Source organism: Procambarus clarkii, chromosome 45 (assembly GCF_040958095.1).
Source record: "Procambarus clarkii isolate CNS0578487 chromosome 45, FALCON_Pclarkii_2.0, whole genome shotgun sequence".
Classification (NCBI taxonomy): Eukaryota; Metazoa; Arthropoda; class Malacostraca; order Decapoda; family Cambaridae; genus Procambarus; species Procambarus clarkii.
The window spans coordinates 11,316,850-11,338,701 of record NC_091194.1 but is presented as its reverse complement, the minus strand read 5'-3'; the positions used below and the strand labels follow the sequence as shown (position 1 = coordinate 11,338,701).

Here is a 21,852-nt window from a genome sequence, read left to right as displayed (position 1 = left end):
GGACCGACCAAAGGCTCCGACACGGAAGAGAGCGAAGCAACCGTTGTGACTCCCGGCGCCGCTACCCCGGTTATGTACTTCGCATCTTCGACTGGAAACAGTTTGGAGGAGAGGAACACTGGTAAGGTAGAGGGCGCCGCGAACTCTGAACCAAACGAGACGAGCGATCCATTTCGATCCGCACATTCTCGACAGATTTCAACCGACTGGACGACATCCGCGTCGTGGACTTCCACGACGCTCGACTTCGTTCCTTCTGCGAGCGACGACTCGACGAAGAACGAAGGTACGTCGATCGACTTTACCCCAGCGAACGACACATCCCCATCGACTGCTGATCGTCTTGACCGCAGTGCGACCACATCCACCATAATTGACACGAGCAGCTGTCAACCCGACATCCCTCTGGAGTATATGGACGACGCTGTCAACACCGGATATGGCACCAATTACTCAATTGACAGTTATCACCAGGACAGTATTGACGCCACGGCAACGACCCACAGCCTTGACGACACCCTAAATCCTGTCCAAACACCCGTCAATACACTCCCTGATAACACCCAGAATACTGATAACACTCAGAGTACCAGAAACTGCCAGGATGATACCCCGAAGTCAGGATAACATGCTAAGTCAGGATAACTCCGAAAGTCAGGATAACACCCTAAGTCAGGATAATATCCAAAGTCAGGATAACACCCTAAGTCAGGATAACACCCAAAGTCAGGATAATATCCATAGTCAGGATAATATCCAAAGTCAGGATAACACCCAAAGTCAGGATAATACCCAAAGTCAGGATAATATCCAAAGTCAGGATAACACCCTAAGTCAGGATAATATCCCAAGTCAGGATAATATCCAAAGTCAGGATAATACCCAAAGTCAGGATAATATCCAAAGTCAGGATAACACCCTAAGTCAGGATAATACCCAAAGTCAGGATAACACCCAAAGTCAGGATAATATCCAAAGTCAGGATAATATCCAAAGTCAGGATAACATTCTAAGTCAGGATAATATCCAAAGTCAGGATAATATCCAAAGTCAAGATAATACCCAAAGTCAGGATAATATCCAAAGTCAGGATAATACCCAAAGTCAGGATAATATCCAAAGTCAGGATAATATCCAAAGTCAAGATAATACCCAAAGTCAGGATAATATCCAAAGTCAGGATAACACCCTAAGTCAGGATAATATCCAAAGTCAGGATAATATCCAAAGTCAGGATAATATCCAAAGTCAGGATAACACCCAAAGTCAGGATAACACCCAAAGTCAGGATAACATCCAAAGTGAGGATAATATCCAAAGTCAGGATAACACACCAAGTCAGGATAACATCCAAAGTGAGGATAATATCCAAAGTCAGGATAACACCCTAAGTCAGGATAACACCTTAAGTCAGGATACCACCCAAAGTCAGGATAACACCCAAAGTCAGGATAATACCCAAAGTCCGGATAACACCCAAAGTCAGGATAACATCCAAAGTGAGGATAATATCCAGAGTCAGGATAACACCCAAAGTGAGGATAATATCCAAAATCAGGATAACACCCAAAGTGAGGATATCCAAAGTCAGGATAATATCCAAAGTCAGGATAATATCCAAAGTCAGGATAACCCCCTAAGTCAGGATAACACCATAATTCAGGATAATATCCAAAGTCAGAATAACACCCAAAGTGAGGATAATATCCAAACTCAGAATAATATCCAAAGGCAGGATAACACCCTAAGTCAGGACACCCAAATTGAGGATAATATCCAAAGTCAGGATAACACCCAAAGTCTGGATAGAATCCAAAGTCAGGATAACATCCTAAATCAGGATAACACCCTAAGTCAGGACACACAAAGTGAGGATAATATCCAAAGTCAGGATAACACCATAAATCAGTATAACACCCTAAGTCAGGATAACACCCCAGATCATGATAACACCCAAAGTCAAGATAATATACAAAGTCAGGATAACACCCTTAGTCAGGATAACACCCTAAGTCAGGATAAAATCCAAAGTCAAGAAAACAACCAAAGTCAAGATAACACCCAAAGTCAAGATAACACCCAAAGTCAAGATAACACCCAAAGTTCCGACATCACAGAAATTTTCATCACCCAGAGTGCTGATGTCACCAAAACTAGTGATATCACCTTATGTCCCAACAACACCCAGAATCCCAGCAACACCCACAGTCGCAGCGACACCCAGAATCCCAGCGACACCCAGAATCCCAGCGACACCCAGAATCCCAGCAACACCCAGAATCCCAGCGACACCCAGAATCCCAGCGACACCCAGAATCCCAGCGACACCCAGAATCCCAGCAACACCCAGAATCCCAGCAACACCCAGAATCCCAGCGACACCCAGAATCCCAGCGACACCCAGAATCCCAGCGAACACCCAGAATCCCAGCAACACCCACACTGACAGCATCTCTGCACCCGAAGATCTCCCATCGCCAGGCAAAAGCACAATACCCACTGGTTCAGAACCAGAGACCCCTCAGGGCGCCATCCCCAGGGGCGCCCTCGGAGCTGGTAAAGGTCAGGGTCCATCGCCCCGTGGGAACAAGGTCAGGAAGACCTTCCGGGGCAGCCGCGGACATCCCCCGTCAGGAGCTCCGAGAGGCCAGCGGACGAAGAGCTCCAGCGAAGACCCGGCCACTTCGAGTCGCTGGCCACAAGCACATTCCTCTGGCGGAGACCGCGCCAACACGAGGGAGAGAACAGTAAGCGCCGGAGAAGAACTCTCCAACTGGAGGACGAGAACAACTAGTGAGAGCGAAGAACACTCAAAGAGGAGGAAGAAACCAACCAGAGCTGGTGAAGAACACTGGAATAGGAGGAGAACAACGAGCGATGGAGCTGAACACATGAACTGGAGGGATGTAGGAACAAACGGCCGGTGAAGAACAGAGTGGCACCGGCACTCGTCATCGTACTATCAGCGTCCAAGAAGAACAGATGAACACCAGGAAACAACACACGACCAGTTTCAACAGTGAACAAGGAAGATATAACAGAAAACACAACACGAGTGCCAGTGAAGAACACGAGAATAAGGACAACACTAAACAGAAGAATTCAAAGAACAATAAAGAACACATCGCCGCAGAAAAACAAGCAAATAACAAGACAAAGAAAAAACTGACAGCTTCGAAAGGCAGCGAAGAACGGGTAGTTCCCACGAAGAACACAGAACAGACGTGTTCTTCAAGTAACGTCACACAAAGAAGTGATGAACAGATTACCTCCTCTAAGGCCAAACAACTTCAAACACCATCTACCACATGTGAACAAACTGCAACATCTCTGAGCAGTGAAGAACAAACAACAGTCCATTGCAGCGGAGAACAAATAACAGAACATTGCAGAGAACAGGGCGGCACTTATGACAAAGTAGAACAAACGAAGCCTAAAAACACTGGAGAACAAGCAAAAATCAAGCGAAACAAACAAACAAAGCACAAACATGCAAGAATTCCAGATACCGAAGAACACGCGAAACCTAATAACACTCAGGAACAAACAATAAGCAAAACAAATGAACAAGTAAAACCACACCGCGCTGAACAAACAAAATTCACGAATACTGAACAATTATCAAAGCCCAAACAGACTGGAAAACAAGCGAAAACTACGTCTGAAGAACAAACAAAGTCGATGAACACTGAAGAACAAACGAAACACAAGACAAAAATAACAAGCCATAAGCATACCGAAAAACAAATAAACTACCAAAAAGCTGAAGAACAAACGAAACACAAACCAAAAGAAAAAGCAAAAACTAAGAACGCTGAAGAACAGACGAACTTCGCGTCTGCAGAACAAACAAAATCCCCGAATGCTAAAGAAGAAATGAACTCCAAGACTGCAAATCAAGCAAAACACAGAACTGAAGAACAACCAGAATCCACGAAGACTGAAGAACAACCTGAATCCACGAAGACTGAAGAACAACCTGAATCCACGAAGACTGAAGAACAACCTGAATCCACGAAGACTGAAGAACAACCTGAATCCACGAAGACTGAAGAACAACCTGAATCCACGAAGACTGAAGAACAACCTGAATCCACGAAGACTGAAGAACAAACTAGACTCAATATTGATGAACAAGAAAAACTAATGAGCGCTGATAAACAAACGGAAATTAAGAACATTGAAGAACAAACAAAAGTTCGTAATGAAGAAAGAATACAAACTGAGGTAACTGAAGAACAAACCAAACTCAAGGAAGTAGAACAACTGATATCACAGGATAGTGATGAACAAATGCTATCTCAGAACTTCGAAAAACATACGTCCATCCAAAAAGATGGAGAACATGAATGTTCTTACGATTCTGAAGAACTCAAGAGTAAGGAGGAACAAAATGCTAAAGAACAAGTATGCTCTGAGGGTGCTGGAAAATACAAGAGTAAGAAGGAACATGATGTTGAAGAACACAAACGTTCTCAGGGTGAAGAACACCCAAGTTCTCAGGATGATGAACACCTAAGTTCTCAGGAAGAACACCCAAGTTCTCAGGATGAAGAACACCCAAGTTCTCAGGATGAAGCACACCCAAGTTTTCAGGATGAAGAACATCCAAGTTCTCAGGATGAAGAACATCCAAGCCCTCAAGATGAAGAACAAAGGGGTATAATTGAACAGACTGTTGAAAAACACCCAAGTTCTCATGGTGGAATGCAACACAAAAACAGAGAAGAACAGATTGTTGAAGAACACAAGAGCAGAGAAGAACAGGTCGTTGAAGAACACAAGAGCAGAGAAGAACAGGTCGTTGAAGAACACACAAGTTCAAAGGGTGAAACAGAACACAAGAACACAGAGGAAAAGAACGATGAAGAACTACTAAGTTCTAAGATCGAAGCAGAACACAAGAATCAGGAGGAACAAAACGTAGAACACCAAAGTTCTAAGAGTGGTGCAGAACACAAGAGTAAAGAGGAACAGGACGTTAAAGAACACCCATGTTCTCTGAGTGAAGAACACAAGAGTGCCGAAGAACACAGGGGTCAAGAAGAACCATGTTCTCAATCAGTCAGGCCGCGAGAGAAGCGGGTAACGTTCCGCCAATCAGAGAGCGCGTCTCCGGATGTAAACAAAAGCGCGGGAACTCCACAAGAAGACGCCGCAACCAGAGGCTCGTCGGACAGCAGCAGTGTGCCTTCGGGAGCCCTTGAAGGGGAAGTAGATGGTACTGACGCACCTGAAGTGAAGCAATGGAAGGTCCAGAACAAGAAGCAGGAGGAAAATGAGGATGCTGAGCAGGAAAACTGTCAACGCAGAAAGCTCTTGCTGAAGGAAGAACCAGCAGCGTTCCTTCCTGACCTCCGACGTCCAAGTTTCAGGTCTGCAATATTGTGCTTGTGAAAGGGTTGAATTTATGTTTGCATTGCATTTTTAAATGTTTAAACACATCGAATTCATGTGTTATTGCTGCCCTATTACTGTTGCTCTTGCTATTGCTGGATTAGTTCCAAAAAAAAAGCCTGAACTATATATAGACGAGCGGTATCTGTCTGTGCACGAGTGGCACAGACAGATGCCACTCGTGCATCTGCTGGCGTGCGAATGCGGCCCATTCTTCCGTTTGCATGCGCACACATATGTGTAATGTATGATAGGTGCATATAATGACTTTCCATTTCTTCAAAAAAATATGAAATGGCACACACAAATTTTGTAAGTTTAATTTTCTAAGTTGAAAAAAGTTTTCTTCCTAGCCAAGCTTATGTTGTTTGATTCGCTAACTTTTATACAAAGGTATGCCCAGGTTAGGTGCGTTTTGTTAAGGTGATTTAGATGTATATAAAATACTAGCTGAAACTGCACGAAGAAATTTACGGGCTCACCATAGCCCGTGCTACATGGACATTTCGTTCTGAGTAGCTAAATCTAAAACAACAACAACAACTGCACGAAGCAAGGACAGTTACAGCCCCGCTCCTGTGCCAGGTAAGTCCACTGCGGGCTCACCATAGCCCGTGCTACTTTGGGATTTTTGTTCAAAGTAGCTGAATCTAAAACAACAACAACAATAACTGCACGAGGTATAAACACATACATAGTCACGTTGAGAAATGCTCGAAATACGACTATCCCTTATTATAGAGTCCCGGTAGTACCGCCGAGTATAGAGTCCCGGTAGTACCGCCGAGTATAGAGTCCCGGTAGTACCGTCGAGTGCATTGTCGACTCACAATCTAGAATTCAGGGTTCGAATACCGTGCGGGACAGAAATGGATGGGCGCGTTTCCGCAGTTAGTTGTGGGGTTGCATCCTGGGAAGGGTCATTAGCTAGATCATGGGGGGGGGGGGGGTAAGGGAACTATCAGGGAGAGAGCACCAAGCCATTGCGACTATATAGCACTGGGAAGGCGTCAGGATAAGGATTTGGGATGGGACGGTGGGGGAAAGGAATGGTGGCCAACCACTTGGACGATCGGGGATTGAACGCCGACCTGCATGAAGCGAGACCGTCGCTCTACCGTCCAGCCCAAGTGGTTGGAGGGGGGGGGGTAACCTCGATATATAAGCCTAATTTGTATATATACACTGGCTGCCTGTCCCCTGACAAAATGAATTTTATTTATATATAAAAGAGTTCTTACATTTTTTGTACAGATTTTAATCCTAAATTTCCCCGGAATACGACCCGCCAAATCGTTTAACAACCAGGTACCCCTTCACACTGCTGGGTGAACAGAGGCGTACAGTTAAGGATTGGCGCCCAGTCAATCCTCCCCGGCCAGGATACGAACCTAGGCCAAAGCGCTCGCGAAGCGCCGGGCGAGTGCTTTACCACTGCGCCACGGGGACTAAATAAAGCCACCATAACATATTATTCAATTACATAGACTATCTACAACCGGTAAACTCGACTAGGATGACGGGTTGTATTTTCGATAACCTTTGTGTTGATCCCGCCATCTTTGTTGTTCCAACACCCCTCCAGGGGCCAGATTCACGAAAGCACTTACGAACCTGTACATCTTTTCTCAATCTTTGGCGGCTTTGTTTCCAATTATTAAACAGTTAATGAGCTCCGAAGCATTAGGAGGATGTTTATAACAATAACAACAGTTGAATGGGAAGTTTTCATGCTTGTAAACTGTTTAATAAATGTAACCAAAGCCGTCAAGACTGAAGAAAGATGTACACGTTCGTAAGTGCTTTCGTGAATCTAGCTGCAAACAGAATATTTGCCCAACGTTTCCTATCATCTGATGCTGCTATTCTTCCAACAGAAAACGTATAACTCTTGTGGTTTGCATCTAAAGGGATGACCATTAGTAGGCCTATAGTAGATATGATAGATCAAATAGGCCGTGAGTCATTACATTAAACAAACCGGTGGATGCAAATGTGGAGGTCCAAGAGCTAAATGCTCGATCCTGTGGACACAAACAGGTGAATAGCCCGCTGGGATATACAAACACATACGTTATTTTCTTAGACACAAACAACGACATGATGTAAAAAAAAGCAGAGTCTTTAGACAAGAACATTATCACACACGTGAAAAGTTCCAAACACAGCACTCGAGGTTGTCAAAATGACGTCAGAGTTGTCAAAATGACGCCATAGTGACGTCAGAGTGACATGACAATTGTGTTGTCAATGTGACATCACAGTTGTGTTGTCAAGGTGACATGACAGTTGTGTCGTCAGAGTGGCATGACAGTTATATCGTCAGTTAACAGTCATTAACAACAAACCGTCATGATGCCTCAATAACAAGCGGGATACAAGTATAACCTGCCTGGCCTGCTGGCACGTCCAGTGAATGATGAAAAATTATCTGACGAGATACAGTTGTGTGTATTCATCCGCGTCAATCAAGCACCATTATTGATGTAATTGATGTAAACCTCAATTCACATAATCGGGCATAAAAAGATAACATTATATATTTCACAGGAATTTAAAAAAATATAAATTTTAATTTAAAACTTTATCCATTAAACTAATATTAAAAAACATACATGTGTTTTATGTGATAAACAGCGGAAATTATAGACTCGTTGTTATTATTGATTTAGGGGATCGTAGGATCGGATGCTCCCCGGCGTACCCGTGAAGGGTTAATCGCGAAGCCCGGAAAGGTGAAGCGCCAAGCCTAATCGCGAAACGAGGAAACTAATATGCCTCGCGGCAAAGAGACGCAGACAGGCAGATGATTGGGGAGCCCCAGGAGTCCCTCATGGTGACAAGCACCGGCCCCGCCCCACACAGAGAACACCAGGGAGCAAAACCAAAAACTCGGCTCTAACTAAAACGTAAAAGTCATCCAGTGTCCTCCGGCAGAGCAGAAGCCAGCCGCCCACCACGACTGAGGGCACTACGGGAGCCCACCAAGACCCACCAACTCCCGGCACCTCTCGGCCAAGCCGGCGCCGGACACCGTCACTCCTCCGGGAGAACCAGCCAGAACACGTAAACAAAAATCTATCAACAATCCGGTGACCCAAGGCGATATGTGCGCCAAGCGTCGTACAAACCGGACCGTTGAAGAGGAATGCCAAACGCCAGTATCACATCCAAATCGCAAAACAGAACGTGATCCGGCGGCTCCCAGGAGCAGGAGGAGGCGTCCGGACGTCCGCTCGGCGTCCAGGTCGAGCCAGAAGTCCCTATAGAGCCGTTGGTTGGCAATGACATCACTCATGAAGTGTCAGCTGACAATCTCCCGCCCGCGGGAAATTCAAACCGCACTTTCTTTGAAAATATGATTATTATTATTATGACCAGTTTCCAGCTTTCGCAGGGAGGGGAAACAGCCCGTATAATTAGTTGAACATGTTACCTACCATCTGGAGGCGCCTGTCCAGTGTAGACCAAAGAGCACTACGCCCTGACTATAATTGGGGTTAGTGTAGGTTCCCTTGGTTGACTGTAGGTTCCATGGGATAAGTGTAGGTTACATGGGGTGACTGTAGGTTCTTTTCGAAACATCGAAATGCACCGTGCACGTCACTTCTTTCATCTCCTCTGTCTCTCTCCCTCTCACCCCCGTCCCCTTCTTTCACCTCCCCTCGTCCACTTCTATTTTAGTGTGTTGCTCTCATACCATCCAAGAGCTACATAGTAATGTTGTTAGGTGTTGTCACCTCATAGTTGTCTCACTCATACTGTCCCTTACACGCCCTGGTGTGTGTGTGTGTATTCACCTAGTTGTTCACCTAGTTATTCTTGCGGGGGTTGAGTTCTGCTCTTTCGGCCCGCCTCTCAACTGTCAATCAATCAACTGTAACTAATAACACTAATGTTCCCCCCCCCCCCCAGGAACCCAGGAAGCAGCTCCGTAACAGCTGGCTAACTCCCAAGTACCTCTTTACTGCTAGGTAACAGGGGCATTCAGGGTGAAAGAAACTTTGCCCATTTGTTTCTGCCTGGTCCGGGAATCGAACCCGCGCCACAGAATTACGAGTCCTGCGCGCTGTCCGCTCAGCTACCAGACCCCCCTAAATAATTAGCGTCTTGTGTGTGAGAGAGAGAGAGAGAGAGAGAGAGAGAGAGAGAGAGAGAGAGAGAGAGAGAGAGAGAGAGAGAGAGAGAGAGAGAGAGAGAGAGAGAGAGAGAGAGAGACTGAGAGAGAGACTGAGACTGACATCGCCCTTCTCACGAGCGTGTGTGATCTTGCCCTCAGGATGGAGGAGGTGGACGATCACCAGGAGCCAGAGATTGGCATGTGTGCCAACTGCGGCTTCTTGGCCAAACTGCGCTGCGCCAACTGCCGACAGGCTTTCTACTGCAAGCGAGAGTGCCAGAGGGAACACTGGAAGAACGGTCACAAGGACCAGTGCCAGCCTTTCCAGGTGAGTGTCCAGACAGTGCCAGTCTTTATTTGGTACACTGGTACAAAGTGTACCAGTCTTTCCAGTTTCAGTGCCTTATATTAAACTAAAACACGATCACACTAAAATACGAACCTACAGACAGTAGTTCCACCTTGGGGGACCTTGATATATATATATATATATATATATATATATATATATATATATATATATATATATATATATATATATATATATATATATATATATATATATATATATATATATATATATATATATATACTGGCTATCTGTCCCCCGACACAATGACTGTGTCTAACACGACCACATAAAATTGACAATAAAATCGTACATGTCAAGAATGCATATAATAATTAAACAAAATGTCAAAAGCATGAAATTTGTGAGCAATATATGGAGATATTTGGCTGTGTCTCCCCCTCCCTCCCTCCAATCCCCCCCCCCCACCCCTAAAAAATCTCTCCCTCCCCCACCCCCATAACCCCCAACCCCTCCCCCCCCCTCCCCCTCCCGGCATAAAGACCATCTTTGGCCGGTGGTTCATTCTGGCCACATCTTCAAGGCCTAAATATATTCCTGTAGCTCGGTACAGCTAAATCCGCACATGACCTAGGGGCCAGACGGGACCATTATGAACCGCTTAGTCTCTCCGCCAGTATTGAGTGTAACTACTCAACGTTTGCTGCACTCAGCCCCGGAGTGTAGCCACTCACTCACACTCAGCCCGGGAGTGTAGCCACTCATACACTCTCAGCCCGGGAGTGTAGCCACTCATACACTCTCAGCCCGGGAGTGTAGCCACTCATACACTCTCAGCCCGGGAGTGTAGCCACTCATACACTCTCAGCCTGGGAGTGTAGCCACTCATACACTCTCAGCCTGAGAGTGTAGCCACTCGCACTCAACCCGGGAGTGTAGCCACTCACTCACACTCAGCCCGGGAGTGTAGCCACTCACTCACACTCAGCCCGGGAGTGTAGCCACTCACTCGCACTCAACCCGGGAGTGTAGCCACTCACTCACACTCAGCCCGGGAGTGTAGCCACTCACACTCAGCCCGGGAGTGTAGCCACTCACACTCAGCCCGGGAGTGTAGCCACACACACTCAGCCCGGGAGTGTAGCCACTCACACTCAGCCCGGGAGTGTAGCCACTCACACTCAGCCTGGGAGTGTAGCCACTCACACTCAGCCCGGGAGTGTAGCCACTCATACACTCTCAGCCCGAGAGTGTAGCCACTCACACACACTCAGCCCGGGAGTGTAGCCACTCACACACACTCAGCCCGGGAGTGTAGCCACTCACACTCAGCCCGGGAGTGTAGACACACACACTCAGCCCGGGAGTGTAGCCACTCACACTCAGCCCGGGAGTGTAGCCACTCATACACTCTCAGCCCGGGAGTGTAGCCACTCACACACACTCAGCCCGGGAGTGTAGCCACTCACACTCAGCCCGGGAGTGTAGCCACTCGCACACACTCAGCCCGGGAGTGTAGCCACTCACACACACTCAGCCCGGGAGTGTAGCCGCTCACACACACTCAGCCCGGGACTGTAGCCACTCACACACACTCAGCCTGGGAGTGTAGCCACTCACACACACTGAGCCCGGGAGTGTAGCCACTCACACACACTCAGCCCGGGAGTGTAGCCGCTCACACACACTCAGCCCGGGAGTGTAGCCACTCACACACTCAGCCTGGGAGTGTAGCCACTCACACACACTCAGCCTGGGAGTGTAGCCACTCACACACACTCAGCCCGGGAGTGTAGCCGCTCACACACACTCAGCCCGGGAGTGTAGCCACTCACACACACTCAGCCCGGGAGTGTAGACACTCACTCACACTCAGCCCGGGAGTGTAGACACACACACTCAGCCCGGGAGTGTAGCCACTCACACTCAGCCCGGGAGTGTAGCCACTCATACACTCAGCCCGGGAGTGTAGCCACTCACACACACTCAGCCCGGGAGTGTAGCCACTCACACACACTCAGCCCGGGAGTGTAGCCACTCGCACACACTCAGCCCGGGAGTGTAGCCACTCACACACACTCAGCCCGGGAGTGTAGCCGCTCACACACACTCAGCCCGGGAGTGTAGCCACTCACACACACTCAGCCTGGGAGTGTAGCCACTCACACACACTCAGCCCGGGAGTGTAGCCACTCACACACACTCAGCCCGGGAGTGTAGCCGCTCACACACACTCAGCCCGGGAGTGTAGCCACTCACACACACTCAGCCTGGGAGTGTAGCCACTCACACACACTCAGCCTGGGAGTGTAGCCACTCACACACACTCAGCCCGGGAGTGTAGCCACTCACACACACTCAGCCCGGGAGTGTAGCCGCTCACACACACTCAGCCCGGGAGTGTAGCCACTCACTCGCACTCAACCCGGGAGTGTAGCCACTCACTCACACTCAGCCTGGGAGTGTAGCCACTCACACACACTCAGCCCGGGAGTGTAGCCACTCACACACACTCAGCCCGGGAGTGTAGCCACATGACGCTTGCACTCAACCCGGCCAAACTCCGTTGCCAACAAAGACTCTGTCTAACCTGATGATCGACTAGTTACCGCTTCTCCTGATGCCTCTGTTCACCTAACAGTAAATAGGTACGTGGGAAGTATAAGTAACTATTATGACGCATCCTGAAGAAGGCCAGTATTATCCTTGGCAACTGATATCATCCAAGGATAATAATTATCCTTGCGTGATGATAAGGTTCATTAATTTTTTTCGCTCCCCCCCCACCAAGGATACAACCCCCACAACAGTTAATTAACTCCCAGGTACCTATATTTACTGCTAAGTGAACAGAAATATAAGGTGAAAGGCATCGTTTCCCACCCGCTTCTCAAACCATGTGTCCGCCCTGGCAATGGACACCAAAATTTTCACGGCCAAATATTAAATAGGCTACTTTATCTTGACAATCAATTTACATATCATTTAGTGAGTCAATGGACAACAGAATAATTAAAAACCCCGTTGGGCATCAACTGATAAGGTTGATGTAGTCAGCCTTACAGATTTAAAAGGCAAAAACGTTGATAGAAGTCAAATATGAGGCTTCTGCTTTAACAATTGTTTACAAAGGGAATAGATGGATGGAACCGCCGCTGATGGTGTTAGGTTTAGGTTTAGGACCTATATATCCCCAGGAACCTCTGGAGAAGCCTATGAACCTCTAGGAGGTTATTAAGGTCAACACAATATCGTACTGACCAACCAGCAAGTATACATGTTATTGTCTGAATATTGTCCAGGACTCAAGTCAATATACCAAAAAGCGTAAAATATCTTTAGTTTTATAAATAATAATAATAATAATGATAATAATAATAATAATAATAATAATAATAATAATAATAATAATAATAATAATAATAATAATATTAGTTTATTTACTCTGCAATAGGATGCAGCACATTAAATTGCACGAGTTCTCAGTCAATATACCAAATATGTGTTGAATATTTACTTATGTGTGTGTGTGGTCAGGTACTGGAGTCGGCCGCTCTAGGGAGGTACATGGTGGCGTCACGTGACCTGAAGGCTGGTGACGTCATACTGAAGGAGGAGCCTATAGCAGTTGGACCTAAACAGATCACCGAGCCTGTCTGCCTAGGCTGCTACAAGAGAGTAGACGGCTCTTACAGGTGAGAGAGAGAGAGAGAGAGAGAGAGAGAGAGAGAGAGAGAGAGAGAGAGAGAGAGAGAGAGAGAGAGAGAGAGAGAGAGAGAGAGAGAGAGAGAGAGAGAGACAGAGAGAGAGAGAGAGAGAGAGAGAGAGAGAGAGAGAGAGAGAGAGAGAGAGAGAGAGAGAGAGAGAGAGAGAGAGAGAGAGCTCCCATTATATTTGTTTTAATGATAAAGAAATTCCCAGTTTAAACTTACAATTACATAATTATTAAGTCAACCTTTTCCCCTCCTAACACCCGAACCCAATTATATATAATTTCATGTTTAGATTACCACCCACAGTAAGGTCCTGTGGGTCTCAGCATACCACCCACAGTAAGGTCCTGTGGGTCTCAGCATACCACCCACAGTAAGTTCCTGTGGGTCTCAGCATACCACCCACAGTAAGGTCCTGTGGGTCTCAGCATACCACCCACAGTAAGGTCCTGGGGGTCTCAGCATACCACCCACAGTAAGGTCCTGTGGGTAACATAACAGGCCCGTGTTATGTTACCTGTGGCTGACAGCTCCATTGTCCCCGGGCGACCGGCCCCTGAACCTCCGCCCGCCATCATGGTATTTATAGTCACGCTCCCTGCTGGCTGTACTCTGGTCGACCACGTGCACCTGCTGGCTGTACTGTGGTCGACCACGTGCACCTGCTGGCTGTACTCTGGTCGATCACGTGCACCTGCTGGCTGTACTGTGGTCGACCACGTGCACCTGCTGGCTGTACTGTGGTCGACCACGTGCACCTGCTGGCTGTACTCTGGTCGACCACGTGCACCTGCTGGCTGTACTGTGGTCGACCACGTGCACCTGCTGGCTGTACTCTGGTCGATCACGTGCACCTGCTGGCTGTACTGTGGTCGACCACGTGCACCTGCTGGCTGTACTCTGGTCGATCACGTGCACCTGCTGGCTGTACTGTGGTCGACCACGTGCACCTGCTGGCTGTACTCTGGTCGACCACGTGCACCTGCTGGCTGTACTGTGGTCGACCACGTGCACCTGCTGGCTGTACTGTGGTCGACCACGTGCACCTGCTGGCTGTACTGTGGTCGACCACGTGCACCTGCTGGCTGTACTGTGGTCGACCACGTGCACCTGCTGGCTGTACTGTGGTCGACCACGTGCACCTGCTGGCTGTACTGTGGTCGACCACGTGCACCTGCTGGCTGTACTGTGGTCGACCACGTGCACCTGCTGGCTGTACTCTGGTCGACCACGTGCACCTGCTGGCTGTACTCTGGTCGACCACGCGCACCTGCTGGCTGTACTCTGGTCGACCACGCGCACCTGCTGGCTGTACTCTGGTCGACCACGTGCACCTGCTGGCTGTACTCTGGTCGACCACGTGCACCTGCTGGCTGTACTCTGGTCGACCACGTGCACCTGCTGGCTGTACTCTGGTCGACCACGTGCACCTGCTGGCTGTACTCTGGTCGACCACGTGCACCTGCTGGCTGTACTCTGGTCGACCACGTGCACCTGCTGGCTGTACTCTGGTCGACCACGTGCACCTGCTGGCTGTACTCTGGTCGACCACGTGCACCTGCTGGCTGTACTCTGGTCGACCACGTGCACCTGCTGGCTGTACTCTGGTCGACCACGTGCACCTGCTGGCTGTACTCTGGTCGACCACGTGCACCTGCTGGCTGTACTCTGGTCGACCACGTGCACCTGCTGGCTGTACTCTGGTCGACCACGTGCACCTGCTGGCTGTACTCTGGTCGACCACGTGCACCTGCTGGCTGTACTCTGGTCGACCACGTGCACCTGCTGGCTGTACTCTGGTCGACCACGTGCACCTGCTGGCTGTACTCTGGTCGACCACGTGCACCTATCAACCAGCAAGTATACATGTTTGTATACTTGTCAACCCACGTCAACCCTTCCTATAAGCAAGTGTTGTGGCCCTAATAACCCTTCAGAGGTTGGTAGAGGCCTAATAGCCCTCCAGAGGCTAATTGGCCTGAAGCCTAATACCAAACCAACCAAACTTTGTGAGCATCCATCTCATTCCTTGGCGTGTCTTGCCTTGCTGTTCAATGTAAGCTATGTTTTCTGTGGGGATAAGAGGGTGTGGCCATGCGCATATAGGGAATGTGGCCATGCGTATATAGGGAATGCGGCCATGCGCATATAGGGAATGTGGCCATGCGCATATAGGGAATGTGGCCATGCGCATATAGGGAATGTGGCCATGCGCATATAGGGAATGTGGCCATGCGCATATAGGGAATGTGGCCATGCGCATATAGGGAATGTGGCCATGCGCATATAGGGAATGTGGCCATACGCATATAGGGAATGTGACCATGCGCATATAGGGAATGTGGCCATGCGCATATAGGGAATGTGGCCATGCGCATATAGGGAATGTGGCCATGCGCATATAGGGAATGTGGCCATACGCATATAGGGAATGTGACCATGCGCATATAGGGAATGTGGCCATGCGCATATAGGGAATGTGGTCATGCGCATATAGGGAATGTGGCCATGCGCATATAGGGAATGTGGTCATGCGCATATAGGGAATGTGACCATGCGCATATAGGGAATGTGGCCATGCGCATATAGGGAATGTGGTCATGCGCATATAGGGAATGTGGCCATGCGCATATAGGGAATGTGGCCATGCGCATATAGGGAATGTGGCCATGCGCATATAGGGAATGTGGTCATGCGCATATAGGGAATGCGATGATGCGTTTGGCCAGTTGTATAAAGAATAAATGATCCGTGTTTAAACACACCGGCTTTTATTACTTCTATTTAGAGAAGGCATTCTAGTCCCTAATTCATCATTAAACTGTACAGAACCCTGCATTATCATCATATTCCGCCCTTCTATCGAAAATTAAAATCCATTTCTAGTCTCCAAGATACAAACAAATATTTCTAAAACCCATTTGAACAGCAAACATGTTGGGTCCAGGAATGGTCCAGGACGGACCGAAACGTCGTCGTCCCTTCACATTCTAGTGTGTGGTCTGGTCATCAGCAAACATGTTCTAAATTTCTCATGTGTTTTCCCAATCAGGTGTCAGAAGTGCAACTGGCCGTTGTGCGGAGCGGGGTGCGAGGCTTCGCCCGACCACCTGCCCGAGTGCGTGGTCGGCCAGGAGATCGGCTCCCCCATCGACATTGCCGACTTCGACCAGCCCAACCATTTCTACGAGGTCATCTTCCCCTTGAGGTGAGGGGGAATTCAATTGTCAAACGAAGGCACCTGAGCTACGAAGACAGTGTAGGGGCGTGTGTGTGTGTGTGTGTCCTAAAATATATATACACACCTCTATATATAAGCCTTAATAACCCTCCAGAGGTTGATAAGCCTTAATAGCCCTCCAGAGGTTGATAAGTCTTAATAATCCTCCAGAGGTTGATAAGTCTTAATAACCCTCCAGAGGTTGATAAGCCTTAATAGCCCTCCAGAGGATGATAAGCCTTAATAGCCCTCCAGAGGTTGATAAGTCTTAATAACCCTCCAGAGGTTGATAAGCCTTAATAGCCCTCCAGAGGATGATAAGCCTTAATAACTCTCCAGAGGTTCATAAGCTTTAATAACCCTCCAGAGGTTGATAAGCCTTAATAACTCTCCAGAGGTTCATAAGCTTTAATAACCCTCCAGAGGTTGATAAGCCTTAATAACCCTCCAGAGGTTGATAAGCCTTAATCCCTACTACACCAAGGGGATATGAGGACAAGGAGCAGGGATATGAGGACAAGGAGCTGGGATATGAGAACAAGGAGCTAGGATATGAGGACAAGGAGCTGGAATATGAGGACAAGGAGCTGGGATATGAGGACAAGGAGCTGGGATATGAGGACAAGGAGCTGGGATATGAGAACAAGGAGCTGGGATATGAGGACAAGGAACTGGGATATGAGGACAAGGAGCTGGGATATGAGAACAAGGAGCTGGAATATGAGAACAAGGAGCTGAGATATGAGGACAAGGATTTGGGATATAAGGACAAGGAGCTGGGATATGAGAACAAGGAGCTGGGATATGAGAACAAGGAGCTGGGATATGAGAACAAGGAGCTGGGATATGAGAACAAGGAGCTGGGATATGAGAACAAGGAGCTGGGATATGAGAACAAGGAGCTGGGATATGAGAACAAGGCGCTGGGATATGAGAACAAGGAGCTGGGATATGAAAACAAGGAGCTGAGATATGAGGACAAGGATTTGGGATATAAGGACAAGGAGCTGGGATATGAGAACAAGGAGCTGGGATATGAGAACAAGGAGCTGGGATATGAGAACAAGGAGCTGGGATATGAGAACAAGGAGCTGGAATATGAGGACAAAGAGCTGGGATATGAGGACAAGGAGCTGGGATATGAGAACAAGGAGCTGGAATATAAGGACACGGAGCTGGGATATGAGAACAAGGAGCTGGGATATGAGAACAAGGAGCTGGAATATGAGGACAAAGAGCTGGGATATGAGGACAAGGAGCTGGGATATGAGAACAAGGAGCTGGAATATAAGGACACGGAGCTGGGATATGAGAACAAGGAGCTGGAATATAAGGACACGGAGCTGGGATATGAGAACAAGGAGCTGGGATATGAGAACAAGGAGCTGGGATATGAGAACAAGGAGCTGGGATATGAGAACAAGGAGCTGGGATATGAGAACAAGGAGCTGGGATATGAGAACAAGGAGCTGGTATATGAGAACAAGGAGCTGGCATATGAGAACAAGGAGCTGGGATATGAGAACAAGGAGCTGGGATATGAGAACAAGGAGCTGGGATATGAGAACAAGGAGCTGGGATATAAGGACAAGAACAAACATATTGCCCTCATTGTTGCATTAGATATTACGAAAAACAAACGTTGGTGGACAGATCTAGCAGAACAAATTTCCTCGAGAAATGTTGTTTATATAATACATGTCTAATAGTTGTAACAAGCGGAAAATAGAGACAGTTTCGGTTTGTGTTTCCAGGGATATATATAATGTAATGCACCTGTGTGCTGTCATATGTATTGAACTCTCGACTGTCTCCTACAGATGTCTGGCTCTGAAGAAGAAGTCGCCGAAAAAATATGAGCAGCTGTTGTCGCTGGAGAGCCACTACGAGGACCGCAAGGGCACCCACCTCCACCAGGAGAACCAGAAGAGCATCGTCAACTTCCTCAGAAACTACTTCTTCATCCAGGAGTTCCCAATTGAAGACATAGATAGCTCGGAGAAGTCCATCCACACCATCACGGGCATCATCGACGTCAACGCCTTGGAGATCCGTCTGAAGGAGTCTGAGGTGCTGGGGCTGTACCCGACCTTCGCCATGTTGGAGCACTCCTGCACGCCCAATACCAAGCACGCCTTCGCCAAGGACCGCCAGGTGGTAGTCAAGGCGGCAGTGGACATCAAGCGTGGGGAGCACATCAGTACAATGTACACCCACATACTGTGGGGCACAGCAGCACGGAGAGACCATCTTAAGCACAGCAAGTACTTCATGTGCACCTGCTTCCGCTGCTCAGATCCCACTGAGCTCGGAACACATTTCTCTGCTCTACGGTGTAAACAGTGCACTAACGGGTTCATCTTGTCAGCCGCGCCCCTAGACGAGCTGGCTACCTGGATCTGCACCTCCTGTAACGCCACCGTGGCCGCTGATGAAGTCACGGAAATTAATCTTAAACTTGGAGAAGAAATTGAGGCAGCGTTAGCCATGCCGGTTCTGGGAACGCTGGAAAAACTGGTGCAGCGACACGCTAAGACAACCGTCCACCCTAATCACTTCCATCTTTTCGCAGCTCGCCACACTGTCCTACAGATGTACGGCCGCGACCCTTCCAGCGTGGGTCAGGAGTCCATGAAGAAGAAGGAGAAGATGTGCCAGGACTTCCTGAAGGTCTGCACAGCTCTGGATCCAGGCATGGCTAGACTGGCGCCTTACGCCGGTGTCGCGCTCTATGAGTACCACCTAGCAGTCCTGGCCCGCGCGCGCCAGGAACCCGACGCCAAACACGTGGATTCCGTAGCGCTCAAAAAGGATGTGGAGACGGCCAAGGCTCTCCTGCAGCAGTGTATCCGCGTGCTACAAGACGAGCCTAAGGACCAGCCGGAGGGTCAACTGTGCCATGTTGCTCAACAGAACCTGGCGGAGTTGCGGCAGTGGGAGGCGACCCTAAACGCTCCATAAGTGTCACCAGTACATGTCTGGTGCTCCAATGATAGGCTCGTTGCCTCTCTTCTGCATGGGTCGCCCCCCCCTCGAGTCCTCGACGCTGCCCATTGCTACTGTGAGGTTGTCTACCGGGTAGCCCGTGGTGTCGGGAGTAACACGTGATTGCTCATCGGAAAGTTCATCTTCGACACGAACATTTGCTCCTTACGTACGTGGAGATGAAGTGAAGGATGCCATGCCTAATACAGCTTGGCACTAGAGTTCAATGGATACTGGGAACTCATCGTATCTTAAGCTAATACCTGTATGATTTCCTCGTAGCTTACAGCTAGGCTAAGATTGAAGTGTTAAAATACAGATTTTAAGTTTACTTCCACTGAACAATAGATTAGCTCACGAAACTGTGTACAGTTCACGTTGACTTGAGGTTGTTTTAGATATTAAGGGTTTCGGCGCCACGCCACAAGGAAGGTCTAGCCAGGAGGACCCGTGTTGGCCGCCACAATTCAGCGGAGCCTAGCTACATGGCCGCCACAATTCAGCGGAGCCTAGCTACATGGCCGCCACAATTCAGCGGAGCCTAGCTACATCGCCGCCACAATTCAGCGGAGCCTGGCTACATCGCCGCCAACATTTGCTTTGTATCCAATTTTAGATAGAAAAAAACAACAAAAAAAGATCGTTCTGCTTTATGGAACCTGAAACACAATTTATGTGATAAGTGTTATTTACTAAAGACTTTTACATGTTAAATGGAAGTGTGGATGTTAATTTTTTGTCTAGTATTAAGTCCTTACTTTCGTTCCTAAGAATAACAGCGTTTGTTAAACTGGAAATATGATCAAGTTTTAACTATTGATAATAAGAGTAAATCTCTATTAAACATATCAATATTTTATTTTAAATCCTTCGTATCACACTTATCCTCTTACTGCAAATCCTAAACATCCCATATATACTTATATATATATATATATATATATATATATATATATATATATATATATATATAGTGTGTGTGTGTATATCACGAAAATAAACACGTGATTAAAAATGTGACAGTGTCAGACCACGGAGGAAAATTGAAACAGGAATTTCCTTAAGTACTTTCGTATATTAATGTTTAATAAATAAATTAATAAAGTGACTCCTTCTGAAGATGTATTAATATACGAAAGTACTTAAGGAAATTCCTGTTTCAATTTTCCTCCGTGGTCTGACACTGTCATATATATATATAATTGTTAACGCTAAAAGATATGCTAATAATTAGGACGTTGAATAGATGGAAAAATAATAGAAGATTAATATGTGTCTGTATTAACTATTTGTGTCTGCAGAATCGAGCTATTAGCTCTTAGACCCCGTCTTTCTAATCAATCTATTTTCCTGTATTATACCTACTGCATATATTTCTCTCTAACACACACACACACACACATCCCCAGGAAGCAGCCCTAGCAGCTGTCTAGCTCCCGGGTATCTATTTACTGCTAGGTGAACAGGAGCATCAGTGAAAGAAACTCTGCCCATTTGTTTCCGCCGGGAATGGAACCTGGGCCATTAGGACTACGACGCCAAAGCGATGTCCACTCAGCCGCGAGGCCCCAGCTGTGTGTGTGAGCTTGGCCAAGGAGCCTTCATATTAAATTTAGCACAGGTCGTTCCCCCGAATCTTGTTCTCTTGACGGCTACACAGACAGACAACGTCACCATCACTGTCTCGCTGGTATGTGCCCGATTTGGGAGACTGTGATTGGTCAACAGTACGCATGTAATAGTGTAAACATAGCCTGTGGTTAGCCAATGCCTGTAACATTGGAGACTGCATTTTCTATACATATCCCATTTTCTACTATATACACTCTGCATTTTCTATCCGTATCCCATTTTCTTTGCTTTGTAGATGTTGTCGTGCCTGCAGACCTCCCCCCCAACCGCTTTCTGGGCGACGCATGTCTGCCCTCACGTGCTGTGTTTATATATATCTCCGGACGAATGCCTCGCCCAGCCGATCCTCCTCCTCCTCCTCCCCTCTCATGGGTGTGTGGGGGAGCCCCTACCCTAGTAATGGGTGCCCCTTAGTATAGGAAGCCCCTCTACCCTATTATGGGGTGCTCCGGCCCTAGTATGTGGTGTCCCCTTG

The 21,852-nt window shown here is 47.8% G+C and overlaps 2 protein-coding genes across 3 annotated transcripts; both read left to right on the top strand.

Moving 5' to 3' along the window:
- Positions 1–628: 628 nt before the first annotated feature.
- On the top strand, positions 629–2,446 carry LOC138350419 (dentin sialophosphoprotein-like). The gene has a single exon (XM_069301054.1). It carries the CDS (start codon positions 629–631, stop codon positions 2,444–2,446), a length of 1,818 nt encoding a protein of 605 aa, XP_069157155.1.
- A 535-nt stretch (positions 2,447–2,981) lies between these two features.
- LOC123770028 (enolase-phosphatase E1) lies at positions 2,982–20,593 on the top strand. 2 transcript variants are annotated; one of them, XM_045761597.2, is made up of 6 exons: positions 2,982–4,767; positions 4,801–5,375; positions 9,677–9,845; positions 13,365–13,522; positions 16,593–16,748; positions 18,581–20,593. In XM_045761597.2, exons 1-6 carry the CDS (start codon positions 2,983–2,985, stop codon positions 19,719–19,721), a joined length of 3,984 nt encoding a protein of 1,327 aa, XP_045617553.2. In that variant the 5' UTR covers position 2,982; the 3' UTR covers positions 19,722–20,593. The 2 variants fall into 2 exon arrangements, with proteins under 2 accessions (XP_045617553.2, XP_045617552.2); XM_045761596.2 differs by having other exon boundaries at positions 2,982–5,375.
- The last annotated feature ends 1,259 nt before the right edge of the window (positions 20,594–21,852 follow it).